Here is a 12,136-nt window from a genome sequence, read left to right as displayed (position 1 = left end):
GCATGCCTCATAGTGCAGATAAGTGGATGCTTAACATACTAGTTCATTATGGAGAACACACCCAAACAAAGATGTCAAATATAGGAACATTAAACAGACTTTGACCACTGTGTAATTATTACTGCTGTGGTATGCGAGACTGATGTGCTTAAACAGTTGTATACAAAAGGGTCATGGGACTTTGAGTGAGGCCAGTCACTAAATTAGGTAAAGTTACAGACAGTATATGAAATAATAGATTATACAAAACAAATAAAAAATATTCTCAGAGTACATAATGCGATCATAAAAACAAATTCCATAGACAGCTAACATACGTAGAATTGATAAAATATATTTACATATTCAATAGATACATGATGGCATACATAAGCAGTTTACATCTGGGTAAAAAAAAAAAAAAAGCAAGCTGTAGTGACAAAAAAAGAACTCTATGTGTTTCGAGGCTCCATCCTCTCGTTAGGAGTATGATGCCAATAGCATCTATAAATATGGATAGTACATAATGAATATTAATCGGGGGGATAACATAAAAATTAAAGAATACAAAAAAAATAAAAAATTATATATATATATATATATATATCTATATATATATATATATATATATCTATATCTATATCGACAGAAGTCAGCCCAGTCCTCCAGGAACCCAAACCCCTCCTTACTACACCAGCTCTTCAGCCACATGTTTATTTCCCTAATCTCCCTCTGCCTTTCTGGTGTGGCTTGATGTACCGGTAGTATTCCTGAGAATACTACCTTGGAGGTCCTTTTCCTCAATTTAGCTCCTAAGTCCCTAAAATCGTTCTTTTGAACACTCCATCTGCCTTTGACTTTGTCATTGGTGCCAACATGCACCATGACAGCTGGGTCTTCCCCAGCCCCTCCCAGTAATCTGTCCATCAGATCCGTGATGTGCCGAACCCAAGCGTCCAGTAGAAAACATACTGTTTGGCGCTTCAGGTCTTTGTTACAGATTGGCCTCTCTGTCCTTCCAAGAATTGAGTCCCCTACCACTAGAATCCGTCTTTTCTTTCCCTTCGTTTCGCTCCCACTCTCACTGGAGGAGTTATTCACATGGCAGCTGGAGAGTCCCTCAGCTCCAACATGCTGATCCCTGGCTGGTTTCACCAATTTCACTCAATGGAGCGTACTTATTGGGATGCTCCAGATCTGGATGGCCTCCCTGGCACTTCCCCCCTCTACCCTTCCTGACTGTCACCCATCTACTCTTTGCTAGTGCTGCACCTCTTTGACTCCACCCGCCTCTGTGCTGGCCCCAGCCAGCACCTGCCGTGTACGTTCCTGGCTCTCCTTTAGTATGGGAGGGACTTCTCAGTGCTGACAGTTGCTTCCCCAAATTCAGAACCTGGGCTTCCAGGGAAACAATATGCTTACATTTTGCACAGCAGTATTAACCCTCGATTGGATGATCAAGGAACACATATATGCAGCAAGATGTACAAAGAGTCGCCTCTCCACACCCGCCTGGGCATCGTACCTATTAAATTTAATGAGGATTGGGGATTATACCCTGTCCAAATTACCTAACAACTAGCTTCCTGACACTAATACTCAACAAGATAATACAGAGGTACTCAACAAGACAATACACAGGTACTCAGCAAGAGGGTCAGACTGCGTGGTCAGAGTAAATGTATCTATTGAATATGTAAATATCTTATTTATCAATTCTATGTATGTCAGCTTTCTATGGGATTCGTTTTTATGATTGCATTATGTACTTTGGGAATATTTTTTGTTTGTATAATAAATTAGTGAGCGAGGTCACTCAAAGTCCCATGACCATAGCTCTTTGTATATTTACCGGGGTGGAGGCCTGTCACTGTGGTTGTGTCAGCTCATACCTTTTTTGTCCATGCTTAAAAGGTTGTCTGAAATTTCAAACAGTTTCGCATTTAAAGCGTTTTAAAACACAAAACCAAAAATGTAATATATTGCATCTAACCAAACCTTAGATGTGGTGGCTGCATTTGTTTTGTTTTTCTCCCCTGTTTTCACCTAGTGATCTGGCCAGTAACACACCTCCTGTATTAGAGTGCCCCCACTCTGGATGGAGTACAGGGGGCACATTTGGACAGCAGAATTGTTAATCTGGGGGAGGGGGTGTTAGATGTGCTAGCAGATTTATATACATTAACAAACTGAACCCAAACTCCAGTTCACAATGCAGCTACAGCTACAGGTTTTATTAAATTTTGGGGGTGGGGATAATAAAGGTTTTACATGAATAAAACATGCAGCCCTAAGCCCTCTCCTCTCTGACCTGTCACTTGACACAGAAGCCAGTAGAGCAAGTTTTCTATCCTACTTCCTCCACCGGCAACTGTGTACTAGCGCTGGCACCCACAGCAGGTGCCCCATATCTGTTGATTGGTGCCCTGGGTGCGGACATGCTTTTATTGTGAGGATTATGGAGGCAACTTCTCTCCCTGCCTGCTGCCTGTCAGACCTCTGTACACAAAGTAACTCTGATAGGCAGAGTTGCACAGATCAGATGGCAGTGGGCTGAAAAAAAATAAGCTGACTCTACTGAACAGAGCAGTGGATTCACCACTGTAATGCATCTGGTGAGAACTGTGGAAGGAAAGGGGGCCAGATGTGCAGCGATACAGCTGTGGGGAGGTTGGGGGTATTGTGCAGAGGTTAAAGCTGGGGGGAAGTTGTGTGGAGTTAAGAGAGCTGTGGGGGGGGGGAGCTGGGGGTGCAGAGATGAAAGATGGGGGGTTGCAGAGGTTGAGAGCTGTGGATAGGGGTGTGCTGTATATGGGGGTGCAGAAGTGAAATTTGGAGGGGGCAGAGATAAACTGTGAATGGAGGTTCACAGGTGACATGTTGGCAGGAGATAAAAAGGTGAGTTGTGAATGGGGTGCATGCTAAAGTGAACTGTGTGTGGAGGGGGGGAGAAGGCCCGAGCTGTGGGTGGAGGGGAGGAGAAGGCCCGAGCTGTGGGTGGAGGGGAGGAGAAGGCCCGAGCTGTGGGTGGAGGGGAGGAGAAGGCTCGAGCTGTGGATGGAGGGGAGGAGAAGGCTCGAGCTGTGAATGGAGGGGAGAAAAGGTGAGCTGTGAATGGAGAGGAGAAAAGGTGAGCTGTGGATGGAGAGGAGAAAAGGTGAGCTGTGGATGGGGGAGAAAAGGTGAGCTGTGGATGGGGGAGAAAAGGTGAGCTGTGAATGGGGGAGAAAAGGTGAGCTGTGAATGGAGAGGAGAAAAGGTGAGCTGTGGATGGGGGAGAAAAGGTGAGCTGTGGATGGGGGAGAAAAGGTGAGCTGTGGATGGGCTGGGGGGCTGGGGGAGAGAGATGGTGAGCCCTGGAGGGAGAGGGAAAAGGTGAGCTGTAGACAGGAGGTACAAAGTTGAGCTGCGGATGGGAGCACAAATGTAAGCAAAGAGGTGAGCAATAGATGGTTACTTTGGGGGGGGGGGGATTACTTGAGAGGAGGGGGATTTTTTCTTGTGGAGGAAAAGGAATTTGCTGGGGAGTGGCAAAGCTTACAGAGTTCAGTGATCAAAGTATGTAATGAATGGCATGGTGTGCAAGGTGCAATAATTAGGATTTTGTAACATACCTTGTGCATTACATACCCAGAACTGCTATAATCTGGATGCTGTGCTAATTGGTGCATACCTGTTGCAGTTGTAAATTGCATAATAATGGCCCCTGGACAGTACTCCTGAATGCTGCACAATGGGTTTTATGTTGCATATCCCCCCCCCCCCCCAATCCCCATAGCTGTGATCTTCTGATCTTGCTGTGAGGGTTAATAGAGCTGCGGGACTTGTCATGGGGGACAGTTTTCAACTAAAACAGCAGCCAACAGCACAAGGGATGCTTCACAGTGAATGCAAGTACTGTCTCATGTGCTGATTTTTTTTCCCGCTCTGATACACTCCTCAGCCCCGCACAATATGCGCTCCTGTGGGTTATGCACTCCCTCCTGAGTCCTGTAATCTGTCCTGTAATCTGTATGTTACACATTCCTAAACTTTGTGTCAGGTGCAAACTACATTTCTGAGCCTTGACCATTATTTGACATTGCTTTACTTTTTCCTTGAGAAAGGGCAAGGAGTTGTCTGGGGGTTTGAGTCCCTGCACCTATTCTTTGAGAAAAAAAAGCCCTGGGTAAATGGGATTGTCTCAGCCCTCTAAGTGATACATTTGCAGAAGAGCTTGTTCTGTTGAAAAACAGACTGGCTGGATCACCAGGTGAAAATAAGGTTACTTTCACACTGGGGGGGGGGGGGGGGGGGCATTAGCGGTAAAGTGGCGCTAATTTTAGCGGTGCTTTAAAGGGTCAAAAGCATCTGCAAAGCGCCGCTGCAGAAGCGCATTGCAGGCGCTTCGGCAGCAAGCCCATTGATTCCAATGTCAGGGGTGGTGGAGGAGCGCTGTATACACCACTGCTCCACCGCCCGACAGATGCTGCTTGCAGGACTTTTTCTAACATCCTGCAAGCGCACCACGCTAGAGTGAAAGCTCTCACACTGGGGCTGCAGGGGAGGTGTTTTTTCAGGCGCTTTTAGCCCAAAAGTGCCTGAAAAATGTCCCAGTGTGAAAGGGGTCTAAAAGAGAAATTCTAAAAAAGAAAACGAATGCACTCATCACATCTAAGAATTGGTAAGCTACTCTTTAAGAAGGGGCCATGTGCACTGAGAGTGGGTGATTAAGAGGTTAAACCTTTGCACCTTTTATCAGTGTTCCTAGGATGTAGGCTGGACTTCTGTCTTTTTTCAACCTCACCTACTATGTAACTATATAGCATTCAGCAGCCAGGGTACGTTCAGTGTATAGCAAAGTGCAAATAAATACTGAACACTTCACCTTCATCTTAAAGAAAAGTTGTTACCGTGGTACTTTTCCACTCTATGTTCAGAAAGTCCCAGGAAAAACATTGAAAAAAAAAAAAAAAAGTTGATGATCTGCAGACCATGTTACCGATCTAAGTTATACATTTGAAAAGCTGTGTGTATTGCTATGGTCCTTGAAAGACCGAATCTAGTGACCGGACACTCTTCCTCTGCTTCCTGTCATTGGTAGCAGCAATCAGTGTCCACATCACACAGCCCATCCCCCAGACAAAAGACACACTTAACCCCTTCTCACTGCCAGTGACATTTTTACAGTAATAAATGCAATTTTATAGCATTGATCGCTGTATTATTGTCAATTGATCCAAAAATGTGTCAAAATTGTCCGATGTGTCCGCCATAATGTCGCAGTCATGATAAAAAAATCGCCGATCGCCGCCATTACTAGTAAAAAAAAAAAATAATAATAAAAAGGCCATCAAACTATCCTCTATTTTGTAGTCGCTATAACTTTTGCGCAAACCAACCAATAAACGCTTATTGCATTTTTTTTTTTACAAAATATATGTAGAAGGATATGTATCGGCCTAAACTGCAAATACACAAAAAAAAATTTTTTTATATATTTTTGGGGGATATTTATTATAGCAAAAAAGAATGCATTTTTTTTCAATTTTTTTTCCACATTGTCGCAATTTTTTTGTTTATAGTGCAAAAAATAAAAACCGCAAGAGTGATAAAATCCCCCCAAAAGAACGCTCTATTTGTGGGGGGGAAAAAAGGACGCCAATTTTGTTTGGGAGCCACGTCGCACAACTGCGCAATTGTCAGTTAAAGCAACGCAGTGCCGAATTGCAAAAAGTGCTCTGGTTAGGAAGGGGGTAAATCCTTCCGGGGCTGAAGTGGTTAAAGGAGAATTAACCCCCAAAAAAGGTTAATTGAATCCACAAGGGACTTTTTTTTTACCACTACTATTCCTTTCTATTGGCTTTTAAAATTTACAAATGCAGCCATTTATAATTTGGATGGGTTTAGCACTGGGAAACACTTTTTGAAAGATAAAAAGTACATTTTATATACAAGACCAAAGCAAAATAAGGGACAAATGAGGGGGACAGAGGGACATTGCTACAAATCAGGGACAGTCCCTCGAAATCAGGGACAGTTGGGAGCTATGTGTTTTTGTGTCCTTTTAACCGCTTCCCGAATGGCGCATGACGATGTACGTCGGCAGAATGGCACAGACAGGCAAATTGGCGTACAGGTACGTCCATTTAAAATTGCCACCATGCCATGGCGTGTGCGCTGCCAGCGGCGCGCACGCCGATTGGGACCCCCGTGAGTCTGACCACGGGTCCCTGGACTCGATCGCTGCTGGGATACCCACGATCGTCTCACGGGGAGGGAAAAGCTGATGTAAACAGCATCTCCCCATTCTGCCTAGCAACAAGTGACACTGATCTCTCCCTGTGATTGGAGCAGAGATCAGTGATCTGTAAATCACAGCCACGACCCCCAGAGTTAGAAACACACCCCTAGGATACACTTAACCCCTACACTGCCACCTCCTGGTTAACCCCTTTACTGCCAGTGTCATTTACACAGGAATCAGTGCATTTGTATAACACTGATTGCTGTATAAATGACAATGGTCCCAAAAATGCATCAAAAATGTCCAATGTGTCTGCCATAATGTCGCAGTCACAATAAAAAAATCACTGATCGCCACCATTACTAGTAAAAAAAAAAATATATTAATAAAAAATGCCATAAAATGCTATAACTTTTGCAGCAACCAATCTCTTATTGCGATTGTTAAAAAAAAAAAAAATATATGTAGAAGAATACGCATCGGCCTAAACTGGGGGGAAATTTTTTTTTTTTTATATATTTTTGGGGGATATTTATTATAGCAAAAATAATGCATTTTTTTCAAAATTGTCGCTCTTTTTTTGTTTATAGTGCAAAAAATAAAAACCGCAGAGGTGATCAAATACCACCAAAAGAAAGCTCTATTTGTGGGAAAAAAAAAGGACATCAATTTTGTTTGGGAGCCCTATCGCGCAATTGTCAGTTAAAGCGTCACAGTGGCGAATCGCAAAAAGTGCTCTGGTTTTAAGCCAGCAAAATGGTCCGGGGCTTAAGTGGTTAATGGGACGCAGTTCAAAAAAAGACCCAATTGAATTTCTGAGCACCATGCACCAAATAGATCCTGATGAAAGGGGATTGCACACCTGAAGATCGTTTTGGTCTCTACCCCAATAAGGCCTCATTCAGACAGGCGTTGACACCCAGAGCCCCTTGTTTAGGAGGCTTTGGCTGCTAAGTGATGTGTGCAGTCACCTCATTCATGGATAATGGGAGGCAGCAGCTGCACGGATACAGACACTCATCTCGATTTCAAAGCCGTGCGGGTGGGTTTGCTGTGACTCAGCATGAGATTACTAAGGAAATACAACAAAATAAAATAACTTGCTCCGTAGCGAGCACCTTTAAATCAGTATAAGATGAGTAGATTCTCTTAGAAAATCTCTCCTGGATCTCAGTGCTGCTGATGATGCCGAGATTGTGTAAACACAGCAAACACCACTAAACACAATACTGTAGCAAGTTATGTTTATCAATTAAAAAGAAAATATAAAAAGCCACAAAAATGTAATTGATGCTGCTGCGATAAAAACATTTTTTTTAGCACGACTGGAGTCATTAAAGGTTTATGCCAAATAACGTAAATGCACAAATCGTAACAAAAAAAGCAAAAAAAAATAAAAAATGTCCAGGACATCCAATAAAATGTAAAACAGATTTTCAAATGCCATAAAAGTTACTTACAAGAAGGACACAACAAACAGCACCATCACCACCATAGCTCCTATCACATACTGTCTGGATGGCAGCATTTTCTTCTTACAGTTGACAATGACTTCCTGGGAAAGCTCCAGCAATTTTCCTTCCAACGATGAGAGAACAACCTAGAAATTCAAGTGATCTATTTTATAAGAGGCAGCAGAAAAGAGGTGTAAAGGTGAGTGTCCTAGCCAATATATAATTGGTAATGTATATAATGGGTAAAATGCAGCAAAGATATCATCTCATAGTGTCCTCTCAGACTGAATTCAGGAACAGATTGGCAGGCAGTATGAAGGGAGTGAACCTTTTGTATGTGTTCCTCCTCTATCTCTGACATTACAAGCACAGAGCACCAAGCTGCTACACAGGAAAAAACACACTATGACCCCTAGAAATGTTCCTATTGTTAATCTTATCATGTCATGGGAGCAAGGAAAACTTTCTGGAAAATTATTATTATACAGGATTTATATAGCGCCGACAGTTTACGCAGCGCTTTACAATACATCAGGGTAGACATTACAATACAATACAATTCAAGACAGGTGGAATCAGAGGGCCCTGCTCGTTAGAGCTTACAATCTAGGAGATAAATATATTTAATAATAATGCAAACATACATCCCCCTTATCCATACGAGCAATTTGGAAGAAATATAATTAAAGTGGAGGGCCACCCAAAAAATAAATAAATGCATTAATAAAATAAAAAATAAAAAAATCAAGCAAATGGTGTCATGCTACAGTTTACCCAAATAACATTTTTATAATTTTTTTACACAGATAGAGCTTTCTTTTGATTATATTTAATTGTTGCTGGCTGGATTTGTTATTTTTTGCTAAATAAAACTAAAAAGGACCAAAAATTTTGAAAAAAAACAACTGTTTCATAGTTTATTATAAAGTGAAACAGGTAATTTTTCTCCTTCACTTATGTGCACTGATAGGTGACACTGATGGGTGGCACTGGCAGGTGACACTGATTATGAGACATTGTTGGGCATTGATTGGTAGAATTGGTGGGCATTAATGGGTGGCACTGTGGGCACTGGTAGGTGGCATTGGTGGCACAGTGGGCATTGGCAGCTGACACAGAAAATGCAGCCACAGCTTTCTGTGTGAGAGACCGATGTCACTCTGACAGAAGCAGGGATCGGCTGACAGCTGATCAGGTGGTAAGAGGCTGGGATTGACCCCTTATTCAGACCTGTGACCAGCTGGGTCTCAGACTCGGTAATCACAGAGAGGGTCAAGCAGACATCACTTGCTCGGGAGGACATCCATGGATGCCCTCCTGGCAATTAAGGCCCGTGCTGTAGCTGTCTTTTGCGGGTGCTGCAAGTACCTACATAGTTAGTAAGGTTGAATAAGACACCAGTCCATCCAGTTCAACCTGAGTGAGTGTCCACAATTGTCCCTGTACACTGCACACTCACATCGTTCCCTACCTTCAAGGAGCCCACAATCCAAGGTCCTCACTCATATACTGGGGCCAATTTTGGGCAGAAGCCAATTAACCTACCTGCATGTCTTTGGAGTGTGGGGGGAAACCGGAGTACCTGAAGGAAACCCACGCAGGCACAGGGAGAACATGCAAACTCCAGGCAGGATGTGTTGTGGTTGGGATCGAACAAGCGACCCTTTTTTACTGCTAGGCGAGAGTGCTAACCACTACACCTCTGTGTCGCTTTAGTTATGCAACCTATTACAATAAAACTGGCTTAAAGTCAGATTTTAGGAAACCTGCCATTTGGACTGCCTTTTTCCCAGGGAAGGTGATCCCCTTGAGAGAACCCCTGACATATGGTGGAGGATGTGGGCATCTTCCTGAACAAGGGGAAAGATGGAGGACATAAAAGCACTGCTGCATGCCATTACAACTCAGCAGGAAACCAATCGCCAAGTCGCAGAGGCCACCGCGGCCCAGCAGGAGGAGAATCGCCAGCAGCAGGAAGTGAAGCACCAGTTTGCGGTGGCCCTGCTGGAGTTAAAGAAAGGGTCCGCAGGTCCTTTTGCCAATGGAACAGAAAATGGTGCTTGCCAACTTACCTGCAGATGATGTGTAAGCTTACCTAGCACCATTTGAGAGAGTCGCTTTTCGAGAAGGATGGGAAAAAAGAGCAGCGGGCAGGGCTGCTAGTGCCCTTTCTGACAGGAGAACCCCAAAAGGCCTGTTATGACCTGGAACTGGATGCTGCCCAAGATTGAGACACTGAGGGCTGGGATACTTGCATGCCTAGGTGTCACCATTGCAGTCTGGGCTCAATGGGTGAATCTGTGGTCATACAGTGCTGACAAGCCACCCTGCTTCCAAGTATTTGCCTTGATACACCTCACCCAAAAAGTGGCTACAGCCAGAGACTTTGGCAGGAGCTAAAATTGAATAGTCATGGACTGGTATTTGCATGCACTCCGTGCCACTGTGATGAAATGGATGAGCCATGGGGAACCTAAGACTGCAAACCAGCTGGTGGACCTGGAGGAGAAATATACTGCTGCTGAGGACTTAATGAACTCATCTGTGCCCCACCCCAGTGGCACTAGGGGTGAAACACCGCCCAGAGGATCCGGTAAGACTGTTCTGGGGTTCAAGGGCATGGGGCGGGGGGGAATTACAAGACTGTTGGTATAGATACTGAGACTATGGGCTCAGGACTTGGAGACTGGCCAATTAGGTCAGGAAGGTCTCTGAGGCATTTTAGAGGGCTGGGTACAGAACATGTAAAATGTTATCGCTGCCATGCCTTAGGTCATACTGTTTGCATTTCTCTTTTTGCACAGGTGGCATTTACTGCATCACGTCAGGGACGCATGGGAAAAACAAATGTGTATGATTTCTGTTGGTGGAAAGCCAGTCACTGCTAGGTTCCGGTGGTGTTGTGACATTAGTCAAAGATAATTTTGTAAATCCTGCAAAGTTACACCCTAGCACTATTGGGATGATTTGTATACATGGTGATACACTTGACTACCAGACTGCTGTGTTCGAGTTTGATACCCCTTGGGGCACTGTGACACATGCAGTGGGGTTGGTACCCTCACTACTTCATGAAGTCCTAGTGGGGAGAGATTTTCCCCACTTTTGGAGTTTATGGGAAAACAAAAGGAGTCAGAAGGACCGAGCTCCCCCTGCTGAGGAAACCCTGGAACTCACTCCAGACCCTTTTGATTGCAAAATTGAAAGGGAAAGGGTTGGTGTGCCAAACTGAGGGTAGATCAGTTTCTCTTTTCCGTAATGGCTGGGGAGCAGGAGGAGCTGGAATCTAGCCCCCAGCTTGAGGTTAATAAGCAAGAAATTATCTCTGACTCTACCAGTGAGAGTGGTCAGAATGTGGTGCCTGACTTAGAAGTCAGGAAAGATGATTTTTGTATGAAACAACTAAGAGTTCACACTCAATAGAGCCAGAAATTGTTTTTAAAATGATTGATGGTGAATCTGTTGAACCTAATGTAGAGGTGTCTTTTTTCTACATGGTTCGTAAAAATAACCTGCTGTATCAAGTGGTAAAGCAAGGGGAAGAGGAGGTAGAGCAACTTGTGGTTCCCAAACCCTTTCGTTGGATGGTATTAGATTTAACCCATGGTCATATAATGCGTAGACACCTGAGTATAGAAAAACAGGAGAGAATAACCCAAAGATTTTCTTGGCCTGAGTTATATGCAGTTGTCAAAGAATATTGTGAGTCATGCCCAGAGTGCCAGTATTGTGCGCCATCACCCCATTTACGCAGTCCGCTGGTACCGTTCCCAATCATTGAAGTGGCTTTTGAAAGAATTGACATGGATCTGGTGGGACCAGTAGTAAAGTTTGCCGGGGGCCATCAGTACATACTGGTAATACTTACTGGACTTTGCCACACAGTATCCTGAAGTCATTCCCTTGTGTAATACCTCAGTTTAGATTATTGCCAAAGAGCTTGTCCATGTATTTAGTCATGCGGGTATTCCAGAATGGGTATTACCAGATCAAGGCACACCATTTATGTCCAGAGTCACTAAATAATTGTGCAAGTTGTTCAAAATCTCCCATCTCCATACCTCTGTCTACCACCCCTAAACTGATGGTCTTGTGGAGAGATTTAACAAAATGCTCAAAAACATGTTAAAAAAGGTGGTGGACAAAGATGGGAGAAATTGGGATTTTTTTTGCTGCTGTACCTCTTGTTTGCTATACGAGAGGTACCTCAGGCCTATACAGGTTACTCCCCGTTTGAAGTATTGTATGGTAGACATCCAGAAGGATTGCAAGATGTCACAAAAGAAACGTGAGAGGGAGAGACCACACCTTTTATAGAAGCATCATTGAGCATATCTCATTGATGCAAGAAAGGATTGCCTCTGTCATATGTTCCCGCTTGTACGGAACATATGGAGCAAGCCCAGAAAAGGCCCAGTTTATAATCCCGGGTGCCAAGACCAGAACCTTCAACCTTGGGGATAGAGTGCTGGTACTA

At 43.9% G+C, this 12,136-nt stretch overlaps 1 protein-coding gene across 4 annotated transcripts in view; it reads right to left on the bottom strand.

Moving 5' to 3' along the window:
• LOC143928330 (histo-blood group ABO system transferase 2-like) overlaps window positions 1-7,983 on the bottom strand; it is a 48,524-nt gene extending 40,541 nt beyond the window's left edge. For 2 of the 4 annotated variants that reach the window (XM_077453181.1, XM_077453183.1), the window contains exon 1: window positions 7,666-7,983. In XM_077453181.1, coding sequence (XP_077309307.1) covers window positions 7,666-7,733 — 68 coding nt within the window. In that variant the 5' untranslated portion in view covers window positions 7,734-7,983. The remainder of the gene's footprint in view (window positions 1-7,665) is intronic. The other 2 variants (XM_077453182.1, XM_077453180.1) reach the window with 1 other exon arrangement.
• Between the last annotated feature and the right edge of the window lie 4,153 nt (window positions 7,984-12,136).

This window comes from Lithobates pipiens, unplaced genomic scaffold (genome assembly GCF_037356315.1).
Source record: "Lithobates pipiens isolate NorthernLeopardFrog02 unplaced genomic scaffold, aLitPip1_a1.2 Scaffold_23, whole genome shotgun sequence".
Lineage (NCBI taxonomy): Eukaryota > Metazoa > Chordata > Amphibia > Anura > Ranidae > Lithobates > Lithobates pipiens.
Note: the sequence above shows the minus strand (reverse complement) of the source record. Positions and strands in the feature narration are given on the sequence as shown.